The sequence below is a fragment of the Podarcis pityusensis genome (assembly GCF_964106645.2).
Source record: "Podarcis pityusensis genome assembly, chromosome: 3".
NCBI classification, from domain to species: domain Eukaryota; kingdom Metazoa; phylum Chordata; class Lepidosauria; order Squamata; family Lacertidae; genus Podarcis; species Podarcis pityusensis.
This window is the reverse complement of record NC_138026.1, coordinates 96,633,181-96,654,041: the sequence shown is the minus strand read 5'-3', so window position 1 is coordinate 96,654,041 and position 20,861 is coordinate 96,633,181. Positions and strand designations below refer to the sequence as shown.

At 46.3% G+C, this 20,861-nt stretch overlaps 1 protein-coding gene across 12 annotated transcripts in view; it reads right to left on the bottom strand.

Moving 5' to 3' along the window:
- Positions 1–20,412, bottom strand: part of LOC308474363 (spermatogenesis-associated protein 7 homolog) — an 80,329-nt gene extending 59,917 nt beyond the window's left edge. For 3 of the 12 annotated variants that reach the window (XM_081000588.1, XM_081000589.1, XM_081000592.1), the window contains exons 1-3: positions 20,343–20,412; positions 4,859–4,933; positions 1,417–1,509 (exon numbers count right to left, since the gene is read on the bottom strand). In XM_081000588.1, coding sequence (XP_080856714.1) covers positions 1,417–1,509; positions 4,859–4,919 — 154 coding nt within the window. In that variant the 5' untranslated portion in view covers positions 4,920–4,933; positions 20,343–20,412. Of the gene's footprint in view, positions 1–1,416; positions 1,510–4,858; positions 4,934–18,970; positions 19,030–20,129; positions 20,183–20,342 lie in introns of those variants that run through there. The other 9 variants (XM_081000593.1, XM_081000594.1, XM_081000599.1 and 6 more) reach the window with 9 other exon arrangements.
- Between the last annotated feature and the right edge of the window lie 449 nt (positions 20,413–20,861).

Below are 20,861 nucleotides of genomic sequence, written 5' to 3'. Positions count from 1 at the left end.
TCAGGTTACAGACTCCGCTAACCCAGAAATAGTGCTTCAGGTTAAGAACTTTGCTTCAGGATGAGAACAGAAATCGTGCTCCGGCGGCGCAGCGGCAGCAGGAGGCCCCATTAGCTAAAGTGGTGCTTTCAGGTTAAGTACGGACCTCCGGAACGAATTACTGGTAAGTACTTAACCTGAGGTACCACTGTACTTCCCAAATGTTACTGCATTATTGCTATCTGGAAGGGGACTCTTACACTTCAGCACAACAAAAGTAGGACCAACCTCCCTGGACCCTCCAATATTTGTGATATACACCAGTTGCAAGATTTCAGCAGGAGAACTGTAGGCCCAAGATCTCACCGCATCATGCAAGACAGGACTCTGGTCTTGGAACCTCAAAGCATATTTAACATACAAGACCAGACTGTGCTAAGTAGGAAGCATGATGGAATTGCCTTAAGGAACAGAACTGGAACGAACCAGGAATCAGTACACCCACAGGCCCAGGAAATAATAAAAGATGCCATGACATAATAATAATAAATCATCATCATCATCATCATCACCTTCGTCTCTCATTCATGTAGGTGGGACTGCAACACAGATTTTGCTCATGGTCACATGTTTTTTTTTCTAAATCAAGGATTGGGGAACCTGTGACCCCCCCAGAAGTTGTTGGACTCCAACTCCCATCATCCCTACCAAGGAACACGGATGGCGCTGTGGTCTAAACGACCAAGCCTCTTGGACTTGCCAATCGGAAGGTCGGCAGTTCAAATCTGTGGGACAGGGTGAGCTCCTGTTGCTCTGTCCCAGCTCTTGCCAACCTAGTAGTGTGAAAGCATACCAGTACGAGTAGATAAATAGGTACCGCTGTGGTGGAAAGGTAAACAGCGTTTCTGTGCGCTCTGGCTTCCGTCACAGTGTTCTGTTGCACCAGAAGCTGTTTAGTCATGCTGGCCACATGAGCTGGAAAGCTGTCTGTGGACAAACACTGGCTCCCTTAGCCTGAAAGTGGAGAAAGCGCTGCACCCCAAAATCAAATTTGACTGGACTTAACTGCCCAGGGGTCCTTTACCTTTACCATCTCTAACCATGCTGGCTGGGGTTGATGAAGCCCAATAATGCCTGGAGGACCACAGTTTACCTACATCCCTGTTCTAAGTAGTGACTACCTCACTTGCTAGACGAAACAGGGAATTAAAACTCAACTCTCAATATGTATTTAAGATTTTGAGACATAACATTTGGAAATGTGATCCCTTAGAAATTACTCTCACACTCTGGTTTTGCATTTGAGAAATACTCTCTTAGGCCTAAGTTTTTCTGCCAGTTGCTAAGATGCCAGTCAACCGCCAAAGAAACAAGTCCCGTTATGTGATTGTAGCTATCAGCTTGATGGACACACTTATTATTTGACAGTCCAAATACCTTTGGCAGATAGCAATTTTCTGTAATGTGTAGACATGTGATCTTGAATGATGTACTGGCTTGACAACTTGCATGAAGAACTGGGAGAAAAGGCTAAGAAAACAAAAAACAAAAAGTTTTTTCAGTCAGTGGGTTTAAGAAGTATCTTGCACATTCATTTATTTTGAAAGATCTGGATTCTTACACAAAGAAATACACTGTATGAGAAATCTGAAGCAAAATAAGTGATAATTCAGCATAGCTTCTCCACTCCTGTTTGATTACTCAGTCAGTATAGTTTACAATAAATAATGTATGAGTTCTCTCTCTGTATTCTTATTAAATCACAATTTTTATGTATCATCTGCCATTGAAGCTCTCATGAGAACATGGTGCTTGCTGTTGTTTAATCTTCAATATCATCTTCATTTGGAAAGATTTAAAAGGGATGGAGGCGGAAAAGCAGAAAGAAATGTACGCATGCCTATTTTCACTGCACTACAAATATGCAGACAGGACTTTGTTTTTTAGATTAAATGAGTAAGTGAGAAACATATAAAAGTTCGGGAAATCTGAATACCTTCTTCCATTACTTCTGCTTTCCAAAGTTGCCACTCTAAAATATTCATCACATGTGATGTCATCATGTAACTGTAACTGTAGTCCTGTAAACAGGGTCACTAGCTGACCATAAACTAAATTAAACTGTAGCTGAGGGTTGCTTTGGGGCCAGTTGCAAAGTGACAATATTCTTTTTCTCCTTCAGGTTTTGTTTTATATACCTTGGAGAATTGTGGATCTTCACTGCAGTAAGAGCTTCTCCCCCACTCCCTAAAATGCAAATAGCAGCTGCAGGGGCGTGATCTATATTGGAACCCAGACATGCAATACAGGCAGGCTTTAACCTTACGCCCTCCTCTGAGGTCCAGGTCAGGTCCCTGACGCCTGCAATTTGCATTTGAAAAAAATCTCCTGTCAGCCTCCTTGCATTCTGCCCTACCAGTACCAATGGTCTTCTGCTGGAAACAGAAGTTGGAGAGATGGGAAGCAGAGCTCACCCCACCAGCTCTTCAGTGACCGACCTGCTCCATTAGGCTTCCTCTCCCTCAACCATCACCTAGAGGCATCCGGCTGGCTCCATGGGAGAGGTGGGAAGCAGAGCTCACTCCATTAGCTTTGCTGAAAGACCGCCTGTATCAGGAACCTTCTAGCCCTCAGCTGCACCAACTGGTTATTATAAGAACAACTGTTTAATTGTTGGTGCCCAAATTAGATCTGTTCGTCTTCCCGCTCTGTCCCTTCTCCCTTGTGTGCTGTGTGTGTGTGTGTTTAGATTGTAAGCCTATGGGCAGGGACAGTCTTATTTTAATTGTATGCAAGCCAATCTTTTTGCCTAAAGGGTAGCTTACAAACCAGGGTTACCAGATGTCCCCAGTTCCTGGGGACAGTCCCCAGATTTGCAAATCTGTCCCCGGAATGTCCCCTGATCAGTCAAAACAAAGGGGGAAGTGGGCAGGAGATCGGGGGAGGCTCAGATGTCACAGGAGTTGGCCAGTTTTTGCCCAGTTTTAAAAAAACTCAGAGCTTCACAGGGTGCGAAAGAAGGGCTTTGCTCCTTTATACAATATGCATGTGTGCTTGAGCCCAGGGTCTTTTGCCTCACCATCCCCACTACTGATTCCCTGTTCCTACTCTGCTTCGAAGAAGAAGAAGAAGAAGAAGAAGAAGAAGAAGAAGTGTCCCCGGATTCATTGAAAAAAATCTGGTAACCATATTACAAATGCTCTACCTAAGTAAGTAAGTAAGTAAGATAGAGTGATATCCAACTGTGTGGGTCCATTTGATTCATGGGCTTCTGTTCATGCCAACAGGACTTTCTTATCCCCCCTGCACCCCCACATGTGCCCCCAATCTGTTCCAGATGGCTGGGTTACCCCCTCCTGGAGAGAATTAGGGGCATGGGGGGCCTGCAAGGGGAAGGCAAGGCCTGTCATGTCTGCTGGTGCAATGCTGGCTCTCACCCACAGATACTTCACTACGTCAGTTCAAGTCTGCGATGGCAGCTGGAGCTGTAAAAGTGACTGACTGTTGAATGCTTTGTGCCAACAAGGGGCAATGTTAATTGTCAGTATTAGGCTCCAGCATTTTTATTTGGTAGGAAGGCAGGGATAAAAGCAATCTGAAGTGGGTGTCCATATGTGATGGGCAGTGTGGGTCACAGTAACCCTTTCTGGCAACTCCAAGTTAAAGTGGTACCATTAAAGTAATTTTCCTGAATGCATTCCCCATTTGCACCGGCACTTGTGGCCGCAGCAGTCCAGCCCTGCTGGTTGGAACGGATGAGTAACATATACAGGAAAGCAGGAAACGAGTGGCATTTCTGGAAGCTTGGAGCTGGATTATGGGATGAGTCACTTTGGCTTGTGTTTCATTTGGGAAAGGCCATAGCGCTGCAAAACTCCTGCTTTGTATGCAGAAGGCCTCAGGTTCAATCCCTCACATCTCCAGGGGAAAGGTAGGTGTTGAAAACTCTGGAGAAGTGATGCCAGTCAGCTTGGATAATACTGAGGTTGTTGCTGCTGCTGTTGTTAATATACTAGACAAGGACTCAAGGCGGCTTACGCAAATGAAAACCACACAAATAAAAGACAAAAAGGCTAATAACATATACAGTGGTACCTCTAGATACGAACGGGATCCGTTCTGTAGCCCCATTCGCATCTAGAGGTAAACGTAACTAGCGACGGCACGTCTGCGCACGCGCGCGTCGCTTTTTGCCGCTTCTGCGCATGCGTGTGACGTCATTTTGAGCCTCTGCGCATGCGCAAGCGGCGAAACCCGGAAGTAATGCGCTCCGTTACTTCTGGGTTGCCGAGGAGCGCAACTCAAATGTGCTCAGCTCGAAGCATATTTCACCGGAGGTATGACTGTAAAGGGTAATTTACCTGCTGAAAGTCTGAGGGTCCTGCTCCTGCCTCTCTCCACCAGGCCTGACAGACTACAACAGGACTGCTGTTGCCCAGCAGAGTGTACTGTTTACTTTCTTTTAAACTGCTTTTTAATTGTTTTTTTAATATAAAAATAAATTAATTATTTTTAATTGTTTTAAACATTTTCATGTGTTTTTGGAGGGTTATTCGGCTCTTTATATTTTGATTATGTATTTTGTGTTTTTATATTGTAATTTTGTCTTGTGAACCGCCCTGAAACCTGCGGGTATAGGGTGGTATATTAATAATAATAATAATAATAATAAAGTAATTGAACTATAATAGAATTAAAACAATATAAAAACAAACCTATTAAATCAAAGATAGTAAAAACTGCACAGCATTATTTAAAAGCCCTTTCCTCAAAAACCAGTTGGTTTTTTCTGGAAGCAAATAACATGGGAATGAGCACTAAGGTGTTTTTGAAATAAGACTGTAGCACTTGTTTTTGCTAAGAATGCTTTAGTACTTACAGCTACTTTTGATACTCATGTGTCCTCTGAAAGGCCCCATCAAGGAATACTTTGGGATCATGGCTATCTGGGACCCTTGAGGAGAGAGGAAAAAATGGGCATAAGTAATGAATACTTAGAATGACAATTTTTATTGTTTGTCATCATACAGTGGATGTGAGTAAGGAAAACAGGACTACTCAGTTTGTTTGCTTGCTTATGTTGCTTTGGTTATTGTAAAGAGTATGGGTTGCTCGTGCGTAAGTTGCCGCCTCTCCTGGCTTTGTTGCCTTGTTAAACCTTTCAGTCTGGACAGCCCTTCACTTCGTGGCTGCCTCAGTCGCTAGCCGAATTCGTCAGTGGGCGTTAAACCTTTTCCAACATAAAAGTTGTTTGACACCCAGTCTCCTCCTACTCTCTCTGCGCAGAAGTCTTCTGCGCAGGGAGGGCGTGGGTAGTGGAGGACCCGTGCTCTCCCCGCTGGTGTCCAGTGAAGAGTCTGGGAGCCCTCTCACCGATTCCCCATCTGCCCCTCTTTATTCCTGGTGTTGCGCTGAATTGCTTCCCCATCTGCTGAGCTGCCTCTCTCCCTGCTGGGCCCTTCTCCAGCATCATTTGAGAGCCTTCCCTCTGCCTCTAGCTCCGATATCAGTTCCCTGACATCCACCTCCCCCCCAGGACCCCCTCCACCCCCGGCCCAACCTGTTGATCCAACTTCGTCCCTTTCTTCGGCCGACGATGCGGGGAACCCCCGGAAGGAGCTGTCACCATCCTCTGAGGATTCAAAACCCGCTTCCCACCTGTTCTGATCCCTTCCCGCTGGGTGGGCCTCCCAGTCTGATCCTTCTTCCTCCGAAGCCTCTTCTCCCTCCCCTTCGGAGGCAGAAAAACCCACAAAATCCTCTTAACTGTCTGTGGTTCCAAATGGCTCCTCCCAGAATCTCCCTAGTGGTTTGGGTTTGTCCGGGAACAGGCGGTGAAATTCCTCCACCAGATACCCGTCAGTGATTGCCTCCGCGGGAACCCACGTGTTTTCCGACCCGAGTATTTCCGTGGCCAAATTGCGGTGCTCCCTCTCTTCTACCTGCAGGTGTGTGGTGACTTCCCCCTCTCGCCCCGGGAACCCCCGTCCTTCCGTGTACGGTGAGAGTAGGGACCTATGGAACACCGGGTGTATCTTCATGCTGTCAGGTAATTTGAGCTTGAATGCCACTGGGTTCACCTGCTGTGTTACCTCAAACGGTCCCAGCCGCCTGGGCTGCAACTTCTTGCACCCCCCCCTTAAAAGGTAACCCTTGGGTTGACAACCACACCCGATCTCCCACCCTTATGGTCTCCCCTTCCCTACGGCGCTTGTCTGCCTGCCTCTTGTAAATTTCCTTGGCCCGCTCCAAGTTCATCTTAAGTTGCTGGTGCAGGGCTTCCATTTCTTCCACAAACTGCTCTGCCGCCGGTACGCTCCAACCTTCCTCCCCACTCCCCGGGAAGGCCCTGGGGTGACACCCATAATTGGTCAGGAACGGGCTCATTCCCGTTGACACATGTTCAGCGTTATTGTACACAAATTCAGCCAGCGCTAGTTTCTCTACCCAATCGTTCTGCCTCTCGTTGACGTAGCAGCGTAGGTATTGCTGGAGTATACTGTTCGCTCTTTCTGCTTGCCCGTTGGTTTCTGGGTGTCTCGCCGTTGAGAAGCCCACTTCGACCTGCAGCAAGCTCATGAGCTTCCTCCAGAAACGGGAAGTAAATTGTTTCCCGCGGTCGGAGATAACCCTCGAAGGAGCCCCATGCAACCTGAAGATGTGGTCTACAAACAACCTGGCTGTTTCCTCTGCCGTGACCGCATGTGAGCAAGCTATAAAATGGCACATTTTGGTTAGTAGATCGACCACTACCATGACCGCTGTCTTCCCCCGGGATTTGGGCAAATCGGTCATAAAATCAATGGACACCACCTCCCACGGTTTCCCCGGCGTGGGTAAGGGTTCCAGTAATCCTGCGGGGGCAGCCCGCTCCCCCTTTGCCCTTTGGCAGCGGTCGCACCCCCGTACATATTCCCGTACATCCTCCCTCACCCTGGGCCACCAGAACTGCCTGGTGACGAGCATCATGGTTTTGTGCTGTCCAAAGTGCCCAGCTGTGGGGTTGTCGTGGAGTTGTTTGAGTACCTTCCCCCGTAGAGCCTCCCCCGGTACATACAGCGCCCCCTTATAGTACAGCACCCCTTCCTTCTCCTCAAACCCTCCTTGGGTTTCTCTACCGTCTCGGAGTTCCCGGGTTTTAGTTTGTGCGAACACGTCGTTTCTAGTAAGTCCAGCCAGTTCTCGTTGCCCCACCAAGGTTCCCCCACACACCCATCGGTCCTCGGGGATCACGTGTCGTATCTCCGGTGGCCCCTCTCCTTCCAAGTACTCCGGCTTCCGGGAGAGAGCATCCGCTCTCACGTTTTCCTCTCCTGGCATGTATCGGATTTCGAAGGAAAACTTGGAGAACTCCTGTGCCCATCGAATCTGTCTCTGGTTGAGCACTCGTGCGGTCCTCCAGTATTCCAAGTTCTTGTGATCTGTACAAACCTGGATCTTGTGCTGCGCCCCTATTAGTAGATGGCGCCATCGACGAAACGCCGCATAGATCGCAAGCAGTTCGCGGTCATACACAGTATAATTTTGCTCCGACTTGTTCAGCTTTCTCGAGAAAAAGGCACACGGTCTCCATTCCTGCTTGCTCCTCCCTGGCTGCAAAAGAACCGCCCCAATGGCTCTGTCGGACGCGTCAGTCTCTAGCCTCATGGGTTTCTCCAGATCCACGTGCAGGAGCTGCTCTTCCGATGCGTACGCCCTTTTCAGTTTTTCAAAGGACTGCTGGGCCTCCTCTGTCCAGACGAACTTCCTTTTGCTACTGAGACAATCTGTGATGGGTGCTGTCAAGTGGGCGAAGTTCTTGATGAACTTCCTGTAGAAGTTGCTGAACCCTAGGAACCTCTGCACGTCCCTCCGGGTTTTGGGCGTCTTCCACTCCAGCACTGCCTGCACCTTGCTTGGGTCCATCGCTAAGCCTTTGTCTGACAACTTGTACCCCAGAAACTCGATTTCTCTGGCGTGAAACTTACATTTTTCCAGCTTGACCCACAACTGGTGCTTCTGCAGTCATTTTAGCACTTCCCTGACGTCTCTGACATGTTGCTCCTCATTGTCTGAATAGATTAAGATGTCGTCCAGGAAGGCTACGCAGTTCTTGTACAGCAGGGACCCCAACACGTGGTGCATGAAAGCTTGAAAACAGGCGGAGCCTGACTGTAATCCAAAAGGCATAACTAGGTACTCAAAGGCCCCCAGGGGTGTGAACATTGTGGTCTTCCATTCGTCCCCCTCCCTCATCCTAATCAAGTTGTATGCCCCCCTGAGATCAAGCTTGGTAAAAAATTTCCCCTGCCTCACCCGTGTTAAAATGTCGTCAATCCTGGGCATTGGGAAGGTCACTGGTTCCGATACCAAATTGACCCCCCTATAGTCCACAATGAGCCTGGGTTGATTAGTGTCCTTTTTGTCCACAAAGAACACTGGACTGCCCCCTACCGCTTTTGATTCTCTTATGAAGACTCTTTTCAGGTTCTTGTCAATATATTCCCGCAGCTCTTTCATCTCCCTGTCCGACATGGCATACAGTTTACCCACCGGTAGCTGCGCCCCAGGGAGCAAGTTGATTTGGCAGTCAAAGGGCCTATGTGGGGGTAGTCTATCTGCCTCCTTCTCGCTGAAGACCTCCTGCAGGTCAGCATATTGTGGTGGCACCTCCCCTTTCGGCTCCACAGCTATCCCAGCCACCCTGGCCACGGTCATTCTTGGGGTTTCCCCCCCTAGACAGTGTTCCAAGCAGTAAGCGGACCCAAAGGTGACCGTTCTCTGATGCCATGCCACCACTGGATCATGTTGTGCTAGCCAGCTCATCCCTAATATTATTGGGGGCCCTGCCAGTGAGGCTACGTGAAAGGCGATGGTCTCCGTGTGCCTGGAAACCCTCATTCTCACTGGTGGGGTCTGGTGCATCACTTCCCCTCCCAGAAGCTCCCTGCCATCAATGGTGGTTACTTGCAAGGGGAAATCCAGGGGCAGCAGGTGGAGCTGGTGCTCTAGTGCAAAGTCCTTGCTGAAGAAATCGCAGGAACTGCCTGAATCCAACAGCCCTTTCACCTTGACTGGGTGCCCATTTGGGAGTTCTAGCACCACTTCTATGGCTATAGCCGCCCTGGGGGGGGGTCTGGTTGGGGCACTTCTATTGGTTGCTGGCCTGGCTGCTGTGCCCGCTGAGTGGCAGCCAAGCTTTGGCGTTTCCCTGCTCCTTTACCATCTCCTCCTCACCCCCTGCAGCTCCCACCATCCCTTGCCTTTGGAGAATGAGTCTTTGCATAAATAAAGAGTAGGCCAAGTACAGGTGAAGAAACCAAATAGTTGGAAGCCCTTCTTTTCCTGGACATGTCTTTCTTTCTCCCTATTCCTGGCTGGAGGTAATGTCATTTAGGTGTCTGCGAGCGAGAATTGTCAGGCAGTTTGGAACTGGGACTGATACACGGAGGAAACCAATGCTGTGGTGGGGACCCCTGTAACCCATTGGGAGGAGAAGGAGCATTAGTGCTATGAGCCTTCCATCTCATGCTCAATCAGTACATCTGTGTGCATAAACCTTATATCAAAGAAAACACCACCGATCTCCATCTGTCTTCATTCCAAGAAAACCAAACCCAAAGTTTGTGTTGGGGCCCCCAAAACCTCTTAGCACTTGGAGAATGGGATGTGTGTAGCCATCTTTGGGAGTAATACACAAATAGTCACAAATCAGATTTCATAACACTTGAGTTCCAGTCCGGCAAATTATTAGGTGGCAGACAGAGAGGATACAGGACCCTTTCATGATTATGCTATACTTCACATGATGATCCTGGATGATCTATTCATATATAAATCCAGAAAGGCTATTATATACACCCCCCCCCCAAAGAGTATGGGGAAATGAGAGATCCACTGTTAATTTATTTGGTTCTGCTGTATCCAAAAGTCCTTGTTTTGGAGCTTATTCTGTCAAATCTGCAGCGGAAGAGTTCGGTGAGCTATTGCCCTGAGTAAAGTAAGATTGAAAACAGAAAAGAGAGAGAAGACACCACCATGGGGACCCAAGAAAATTAATTAGCTCCCTGCCAGGGCTCTATGATTTTACCTTCAACAAGTAGCAATAAATTGTGAAGCAAGCAAGGAACTTGATTTGAAAATACAGTCGTCGAATGGAAGAGAGGCTCTAGTAAGCTGTTCAAATTCACAAGCCTTTTCATTTTGTTTGTTCTGTGCTTTTTTCTATTTGCTTAGATCATGGGTAGGCAAACTAAGGCCCAGGGGCCGGATGTGGCCCAATTGCCTTCTAAATCCAGCCCATGAACGGTCCGGGAATCAGCGTGTTTTTACATGAATATAATGTTCCCTTTTATTTAAAATGCATCTCTAGGTTATTTGTGGGGCATAGAAATTCATTCATTTTCCCCCCTTCAAAATATAGTCTGGCCCCCCACAAGGTCTGAGGGACATTGAACCGGTCCCCTGCTGAAAAAGTTTGCTGACCCCTGGCTTAGATTCTATCAGTTCCTACATTCTCTAATAAAAGACCCTGGGGTTTGGGTGCAAAAATAGCTTTCCTTCTAGTCCACCATCTTCCTCCTGGGAAGTCCGCTTTCCTTCATGTTTTAGGTGCATACTTAAATATCATCCCATTTATAATTTAATGCACTGTTCTTATTTCTCGCTACAGGAAAACTACCACCAGCAGCAGCAGCTTAGCTAGCTGCCTGAAGCATCTATGGCATGCAGAGGTGACCAGGGTGATACCAGTGGTGGGGTTGCAGTGTGAGTAGGACACAGCCTGGCATACATTTGTGCCTTAGGCAGCCTGGTCCACAGCAATCAGCAGGTGAAACTTTGCATGGCACAAAGTTAAAACACCATCAACTCCTAACTTCTACAACACATTGCTGTTAAAGACACAAGAGCTAATGAAAAGGGGAAAGAGTTGTGGCTTCAGTGGGGCACAGACTTGGCTACAACAGAGTGTTATACTGTAGGTATTGTTCTGCCTTCTGCACCTACGATGTGCAGCCTTTAGCTTCCTGCCTGTTATGTATTGAGTTGAATAGGATCCAAAATGCAGCAGTCTGATTGGTCCTAGAACAATAGGATTCAGAATGCAGCAGTCTGATTGGTCCTAGAACAATGCAGCAGTATGATTGGTCTGCAGGAGCCACCCAATCCAGCTCCAGGTGAAAGTGAATCCACAACCTGATTGGCCTACAGGAGAATCCCAGAATTAGCCAATCACGTGCAGCCCATTGTGTAAAAAATGTATATAAAGCAGATATTGTGGGGGAACTTCCATTCCTCCTCACCACTATGAGCTGAATAAAGAGCATAAAATCCACTCTCAACTCCGAGTATATTTCACTGCCTAAGTGAGGTAGAGGCAAAACAGCCCAGGGAGGCTGTGTGTGTCGCACTAGTGACTTTCTCTTATTTTTAGAATTGTGGTAGGGTTGCCAAAAATGCTGGCCGTCATTTATACAATCTTTATGGGCGTTGTGAGGGATGAGGAAATGATGACTAGCAAATCCTCTAAAGTAAGTCTAAGCTGCGTTGCAGCTACTATGGTTTCGTTCTTTCAGCTTGACATTATGAAACTACAGTGGTGTGAAATTGGGATGGCACCAGTTCTGGAAGCATCGCAAAGCAAGTTCTGATATTAATCAAATACAGAAGGTCTTGTACTTTTGAAAGATCTTCTGTAAGAGCAGGCTTGACCCTACTGTGCTTGATAAATAACATAAGTTGCATCATGGTTCTCTTAGAACTGGTTCCATCTATGGAGACATCTGGTTAATCTTCCTGAAGTACAATGAGAAGTATGGCCTTTGTTGTTGCTGTTATCGTCTCATCCAGAGCCTGGTTCCTGTATATATATGTGGATGGGACAGGGGTGTGTTTGAACTATCATGCCTCTTGAGCTTTGAGAGACATGAAAAAATGCTTCCTTGGGAACAGGCAAATAGTATCCATAATGGCGTTAATGGAGGTGGGGATGTTTTAAATTGTGAAATTGTTACATGTAAACTTTTTATTAGTTTAGTTTCATATAAGTTAGTTTGTTTTTTAAGGGCAGAGGGTCAAGGCTGCCCCGGGAGTGGGCCTTAGCCAACATAATGGCTGGGGCAGGTACCACTAGGGTGGATGCAATAGGACACCCAACCTCAGTGATGATGGGCAGGAGGAGGGTTGCTTGAGGGCCAGATCATGCCATTACCAAGAAGGCAGGTATAGTCACTGTCTGAAGACTATCCCTGCCTTCAGGTCTGGCCTTGGCCAGAGGAATACAGGTATCAACAGTGGCATCCCATATGACCTCAAAGTGGTGCTGTGTAATACCAGGTCAATGATTAATAAGACCAGTGCCATCCATGATTTGAGCATGGATGGGGGAATTGACCTGGCATGTGAGACAGAGACATGGTTGGACACAGCAGCTGGACCTGTTCTTGCCTCTTCCTTGTCTACCAGGTTTCTCTTACGCACAGCAACCCAGGTCATGTGGGGGAGGGGCTTTTGCAGTGATTTTTATGAAGTCTTAATTTTCACCGAATTCTTATCTTAACTATGGTTGGCACAAACCATAGTTTTACATTATGTCAGAGCCCAGCCACTGTGTGTCCATCTAACCCAGTCTTGCCTTATCAGTCTGGCAGGGAACATAAGAAGAACCTGTTGGGTCAGGCCAATGGTTTGTCTTTCCCAGAATCCCGTTCTCACAGTGGCCAACCAGATGCCTATGGGAAGCTTGTTGGCGCAAGAGGACTGTCCCCTTCTGCAGTTTCCAGTGAGTGGTGCTCAGAAGCATACTGCCTTTGACAGTGGGGGGTCTTTTCCAGCCCCGCTCCCTTTGAATCCTTTAAATTAAAATGTCAGGGACAGAACCTGACCTTTGGTACACAAAAGATCTGATGTTGCAATGGTCCTGTGCTTCTTTGGTGATCAAGGGGCTAGTCATGTGTCCCCTCTTATCTTGCAGCTCTTCTCCTTCTTTCTGTCTGAATAGGGATTGCATTTTATAACTTTTTGGCATAATAAAATTTACACTTCTGTCGGCCCCACTGGCAGCACGCAGGCTTTCAGCAGAGGAGAACACACCAGGCAGTCCATTCATCAGCATTTGACCTCCACATGGGGGAAGGACCGGAGAACCTGATTGCTTTCTATTACAGTCAAAGCACCTCTCAGACTAGCAGCCATGCTGTGGGGCTCATTACAGATGTCGCAGAGGAGAGGAATTAAACACCTTTCCCACTGATGGCAAAAGACATTTTTAGCCCAACGGAGCCAAAGCTTTGTGGAAGCAAAACACTTCTGCTAGTTTCCATTAGCAAGGGGGAGGGGGGATACGATTCTTGTCTCTGGTGCAGATAAGGGGGAGATAGGAAGGCAGGCTCTATGAATGAGAGTAGAATATCTTATCAATGCAATATTAGTAAAATGACTAGCAAAACACCTGCCAAAATCATGAGTGAAGCATGGTTAAAGACACGTCGCTTCGGGAGGACATAAGAAGAGCCTGATGGATCAGGCCAATGACCCACCTAGTCCAGTATCCTGTTCTCACAGTGGCCAGCCAGATGCTTCTGAGGGAAGTGCAGAGGGTGGACACAAGCCTTCTCGGTGGTGGCCCACCCATCTATGGAAAACTCTTGCCAGGAAGACAAGCCTGGTGCTCTCTCTAGTCAGTTTTTAGGTGTTGGACTAAGACTTTTCTGATTACCCAGGCCTTTGGTTAATTAATATTGCCTCCTATAGTGCTGCTCAGCTTTTGGTGGGGTGAGTAGTACTTGGTCCTTACAAAATTATTGCTGCATGAGCATTTGATGCATCTTGTATTAGTGTCTTAATTTGTTCTGGTTTTAAATACACTGCATTTTATTTTTGCCAGGTTTCTTTGAGACATTTTACTCTAAAAAGTGAATGAAAAATGAAATATGAAATGAAATTTTTGAAAAGCTTTTTTCCCTTTGTATGTTATCGTCACTAATAATATGTACATCTTTACACATATTTTTACCCTAGAATATCTAGTATGTTACTTGGCTAGAGAATTGCATTGCAAAATTCAGGGAAGTTCAAATTTCAAGGAATGGCTACAATTCAGTTCACTTACTGGTTCAGTAAGTGCGAATTAGGCAAACTCACCTTGAAATGCAAACTGAATGGTTTCACATGTGAACCGTCCCAAAATCTTGCTGAATGTTCTCAAGTAAGAAATTTGGCCCAGCGCTAATCTAAAAGCCAACATTTCCCATGCTACTCAGAATTTGCTCCTGGTGTTAACCCATCTGCTAGCACAATTTGCCTTATGGAAATTTTGAATTTCACTGCCAGATATTACTACTGTTGCTTGACCTTTTTGGAAAGATAGAGGCAGTGGTTGCTGCTGCTGCTGCTGCTGCTGCACACAAGTGTTTCCCTTCAGTTATCTATTCCCTTTCTAAAAAGGTATCTTAATGCATTCTCAATCAAACCTCATGTTGAGATTCAGGGTTTGCTGGTACTTGGATGCAATTGCTGCTTTAAAAGCTACAAACACTTACCGGTAAATAGAGTTGATTAACCGATTAATGGATTGATTAGAGCTTAAAAATAGACCAGCCATTAATCAAAGCCAAGTGGCTATTCTTCTGCCATTAGTAGCACACAGATTCAGTGGCAAAAAGCAAAACAAAAAGACCAACCTTCAGTTAAAACACATGGTTAAGACTTCACACACTAAAATGCAAATGTATACAGATTACCCTTTCACTGTTCCAGTTGTGATAAGTTTGTTCAGTAGGTTCTCTCTTAAATATTGTCTCTTTTGCTTCCTCCTGATGCAATTGACGCACAGGTGCTAATTCTGTGGTGGACAGTAAAAGAATGAATTTCTAAATTTTGCATCTTACTGCTTTTTAACATGTGCTAATCTGAAGCTACAACTTTTATTTTTCATGGGGTTTTTTAACCATTTAATATCGCTGTGTCTTCTGTCCTGGAGATAAGTTCAATTTAAGAGCTATTGCTGCATCAGATGCTTACATGGACAAAACCGGCATCTTTGGCCAGACAACACAATACACTGAAGAGGCTTTGAGTGCAGGATGTTTCTGGCTGAAACAGCCAATGCGAACACCTGATCTGGATTCACACCCTGGCTGAGGGCTGGGAAAACCTGTTGGAGGGTTTTAGCTCTTTGCCTCCTAGTGTTACGGTCCTGATTTGGAGAACCTGCACCAGCAATTGTTATTGCATGGGGGTACTTCCATTTTAGGGATGCGGGTGGTGCTGTGGGTTAAACCACAGAGCCTAGGGCTTGCCGATCAGAAGGTCGCGGTTCGAATCCCTGCGACGGGGTGAGCTCCCGTTGTTCGGTCCCTGCTCCTGCCAACCTAGCAGTTCGAAAGCACATCAAAGTGCAAGTAGATAAATAGGTGCCGCTCTGGCGGGAAGGTAAACGGTGTTTCCGTGTGCTGCTCTGGTTCGCCAGAAGCGGCTTAGTCATGCTGGTCACATGACCCAGAAGCTGTACGCCGGCTCCCTCGGCCAATAAAGCGAGATGAGCACTGCAACCCCAGAGTCGGTCACGACTGGACCTAATGGTCAGGGGTCCCTTTACCTTTACCTTACTCCCATTTTATTGAATGGGAGTATATACCAACATGCCATACACCCCAACACTTCTCCAATGAAAATGGGGATGTCCTAAAGAAAAGCGGGACATTCCAGGATCAAATCAGAAACTGAGATGGCTTCTCTAAATAGGGACACTTGAAGGATCTGCCATACATATTGCAGGCATGGGTCTCTTTGATACACTGCTGAAATGCATTTATTTGTTGGCCTCCTTTTAGGGGCTAACCCATCCCACAGCAGCTTCCAACGTATAATATTGAGTTTAAAACCATAAAAATTTAATTTATTTAAAATGAACCCCACAAAGAAGAATGAATGATAATACAGCATTCATCCCTGGAAAAACAGCCCTGTTACTGCCAAACAATCAGTTTGTTCTGTTACCAATGTATTGGCATTAATAGGGATAGTTATAAAAAGAAGGGAAAGAAGGGAAAGAAAGAAATGACTAGGTGAATGTTGTGGTGTTAGTTGCATATGCACAAGGGCCAGTAGGTGGCACGATGCAGGAAGGTCAGAGTTTGCATCCAGGAAAATAAAGTTTCCTTATGCTTTTCCTCTCCCAAAATGATGTCCCGGCTCCCTATTAATCCTACAGATGGTACATGCTGTCTATCTAAATCTAGAGTGTCTCTCTTCCTGGCTGTTAGGTGAGACGTTATTGTGTAAACCTCACATTTTAAAATATAAGGGGTTACACATGGTGGTCCCCACTCTCCTTCTTCCCTTCTGATGGCCATTTGGCAACGCAAAGAGATGTTCTGTGGTAAAATGACTGTTGGAGCAACTAAACCAGTGACAAATCTTGGCCCCTGCTACTTTCACAGCCTGCCATTAAATGATTTGCAGAATTGGGAACACAACCTTCCCATTTCACATACCTAAAAGTGTCCCCGCTCCCCGCATCGTAGAGCAATACAATTTTATGTTGTCTCGGTGCAGACGTTCGCTCTATTTCCGGGAATCCAATAGGGGAAAAGGAAAAAGGAGTGTCTTTTTTCGGAAGAGAGGCCAGTGACTGAGGACACCTCTCGATGGACTGTAGACCTGCTAATTGCTGGCCTTTGCTGTACGTCAACCCGAAAACTAGCAAGGATTAGCTTCATGGATCAGCAATATTTGCTTCACAATTTGCTCCACTATTAACACCCGAGGTTCCTACTAATTGTTCCACCGCTGTAAGTTTCAGCACATGAAGGTGCGGGCTTTAATCACAACACCGCCGTTCCAATATTGTGTTAATGAGCCCTGGGCACACAAACACCAGCAGTGAGCACTTTTTAATAAGAGCTACAGAGCAACTCTCATTTTATTAAGCAATGAGACAGCGGCATATTATTGCCCGATGGGCTGGTGCTCAATAAAGTCTCCGTGTGTCAAGGCCTGACACAAATTGACTGCCCATCAGATTCTAAATCACAGCTGTTCTATCCACCAGTGTGGCCGGATGCAGGCCGGTTGTGTGTGTTGTCTGGAGCTCTGCTGCCTCTCCAGATAGAGCCAATCATATCTGATCCCCATTGCTTCCCAGCAGTGAGCAGCGCCGAGCCTGATCTCTTACAAAGGTAACAAAGGCGCCTTTTGTGCAGTACAAGGAGAAGTCACAAAAGAGATGGTTGCAGGGGAGGAGAGAACAGAAGTAACTCTTCCTGATGCTGGTTCAATAACGAGACAACAAAGAACCGGTATCTCATTTTTCTCTCCCCCATTTGTTTTGGATCATGTCCACAAGAGCCTTGCTCTCGGGACTATATTAATACTGCTGGGGATTCTGTAATCGTACCGTGTCCTGCCCTGACTGCAGGGCCATCAGGAATGCAAATATTCCAATTGTTCAGGGCAGTTTTAATCAGCAGGCAGGCAAAATGGCTCATGGAAACACAGCTATGATGTTTCCCAGTCCCTACCAGTTGAAGTAGCCCATTATCCCATTCTGCCTGTCATTTTGCCAGTGTGGCATAGCAATTAAAACATTGGATTCGGAGCTGGGAGATCGGGGTTCAAATTCCCACTCAGACATGAAGCCACTGTTTCTTTGCCTCACCTACCTTATAGGGTTGTTGTGAATACAAAATGCTGAGAGGGACCTTGAGCTCCTTGAAGGTGAAGTAAGATACAAATGTAATAGTTAGCAAATAAAACGAACAAGACTGTAGTAGGGCTGTGCCAATGTTATAGAGGGTGGGCCAAGAATGCCAAACTGGATGCCATGCTGTTGGTGATTCATCCTCTGTTAAGGTCCCTTTGCTAATTTGCACTACAGTGGACGCTCGGGTTGCGAACATGATCTGTGCAGGATGCACGTTAGCAACTCACGTCTGCGCATGCGCAGGTTGCGATTCAGTGCTTCTGCGCATGTGCAAAGCGTGATTTAGCACTTCTGCACATGCACGACTGCCAAAACCCAGAAGTAACCCGTTCCGGTACTTCTGGGTTTCGGCGGTCCCCAACCCGAAAAAACACAAACTGAAGCGTCTGTAACCCGAGGTATGACTGTACAGTGGTACCTCGGGTTACAGACGCTTCAGGTTACATACGCTTCAGGTTACAGACTCCGCTAACCCAGAAATAGTGCCTCAGGTTAAGAACTTTGCTTCAGGATGAGAACAGAAATTGTGTGGCGGCAGCGGGAGGCCCCATTAGCTAAAGTGGTGCTTCAGGTTAAGAACTGTTTCAGGTTAAGAACGGACCTCCGGAACAAATTAAGTACTTAACCCAAGGTACCACTGTATTAAAAAGAAGAAAAAATGCAACCTTCGAGCTACAACAAATATGTATTTGACTCGCTCTAGTTATGCCTTTTAAAAAGCAATACAAAGACTTCACAGGTAGACTGAAAAGTTATACAGTATGCTGCTATCAGCAGTTACTAGCCATGATGGCTATGTATTACTGCCAGTCCTAGAGGTGGCATGCCTTTGAATGCTGGCATTCACAAGTGGGCAGAGCGTTCTTGCACTCCTGCTTGCGGGCTGGCCAGTTTGAGAGCAGGATGCTAAACTAGATGTGCCTTTGGTCTGATCCAGGAGCGCTTTTACGCTCTTAAATTCTCAAACCTGGAATGAGATACCAGGCCCCGAGTATAATGTCAGATATACTTCTATCTTGGAACGAGAGGCTGCTCGACAACTCCATGTCAGTGTTCTCTGAGCTCTTTAGCATATGCTGCTAACATTCCGCAGACAAAAACGGGGACACTCTTAAGCACATATAATACCTCTATTCTGACACCAAGTATCACCGCCTACAAACTCCTTCTACAATTATCACACATCACAGAAGGTTCTTCTCTGCCTGCTGTTCTGCAGCATTCAGTCACACTGCACAGCCTGTTCTGCAGCAGCCTCTGAAACGGGGTACATTTGTAAAATGACCATTAACAGTTTGCTTTTCATACCTTAATAACCTTTTACAGAATTACAGTCCCGGAATGGATCTGGTTGGATCTCGTTGGCACTGGGGAGGGACAACAATGCATTGACAAGTGTGTGTGGTTGATTAATTGGTTAGAATAATAGATCTTTCAGACTATTAACTTACTTTTAAAACAGTAAATGAACTGGGCAGATTTTTGTAATGATCTGCGGTGCACACGCTTATAAAAACTGCAGAACACAAGCACCGTCCAAGAAAAAGTATTCTCATTCCTCCCACATGCAGAAGGAAGGCCCTCTTTAAGATGTGTGCATCTGCTAAAAACAAACAAAATACAATTCTTGCCTTTGGAAAAGGTGGTTGTAGCCAGATTTACCGTATGTCAATTCACTCAGCTAAAACTCTTGTAAAGTGAGTGTCTTAAATTGATTAAAATCCCCCAGCTGCCTAGATAACTTTATGTTATGGGACAACATGCAAATGTCATAAAATAGTTAATAAATATTTTGAGGGTAACTTTTGCAAACCTTGGGCATCCCTCTAGCTTGCTGATACCTCCTTCTTGTGTGCTTTCTAATATTTACATGCCTATTAAACATGTGTGAGTGACTGGCCCAAGGTCAGTCACTGAGTTTTGTCACGGGTGGTGCTGTGGGTTAAACCACAGAGCCTAGGACTTGCCAATCAGAAGGTCAGCGGTTCGAATCCCCGCGATGGGGTGAGCTCCCGTTGCTCAGTCCCTGCTCCTGCCAACCTAGCAGTTCAAAAGCACGTCAAAGTGCAAGTAGATAAATAGGTACTGCTCCGACGGGAAGGTAAATGGCGTTTCCGTGCGCTGCTCTGGTTCGCCAGAAGTGGCTTAGTCATGCTGGCCACATGACCCGGAAGCTGTACGCCGGCTCCCTCGGCCAATAAAGCGAGATGAGTGCTGCAACCCCAGAGTCGGTCACGACTAGACCTAATGGTCAGGGGTCCCTTTACCTTTACCTTTTTATTCTAGGCTCCAGTCCAACACTCTAACCACTACACCATGCTGACAAATTGGAACAGTTGAGACATGCAAGGAAGGCTGGAGTCCATATGTAAAGAGAATACAATGCATTTGATGGGAAGGGGTGTGGGGTGTGTGAAGCAAGACCAATTTTGCTAATTTTGTGCTATGAACAACAACAAAAACCCACTCAACTCCTGGTGTCCTCAGATCTCCTGTTCTTTTTGAGAGCTACTGCAAAGACTGGAAACAGAACAGAGAGGGAAGAGACATATGCTTCAATTCGAGCTTTTAAAAACAAGATTCTCTCTCTCACACACTCCCTCCCTCGCTGAACAAACAGACTTCTAGTAAAGAGGAAAGTGGGGAAGAAAGAAAGGAACAAGCCCAGATCCTTTCTTACCCTGCTGAAATGGCTAAAACCGTCTCGTTCTGGGCGCAAAGGAAAGTGAGTGCGTTTCTCAGCGTTCTCTCAGGAAGTCTGCAAAGGCTATAGGAAGGTGTTAGTGAGCAGTGAGATTATTCCCATAACAACAGGAACTACAAACCTGTCACCCAGGGAGCAATGAACAGTTCAGGGCAAACAGGCCTCTACTTGGAAACCTCAGAGCTTGGGTCATTCTAGGCCAGACCGGCTTCTGCTCTGAAATGCTTTTAAGTCCATGTGGAATTGTTTTTTTCTGGAGAGCAAGAGCACGCGTGTGGGGAAATGAAGACTTTGGCTCCGTACACACTTTACATTTAAAACTCATGGCTCTCCCCCACTGAAAAAATCCTGAAGGCTATAGCTTGTTAAAGGTCCTGGGAAATGTAGTTCTGGGAGGTGCAAACTACAGTTTCCAACATTCTTGGGAGGCAGACATGTGCTTTAAATGTACAGTGTGCATGCAGGCTTTTCTGAAATTATTTGGGAAAAGGTGGG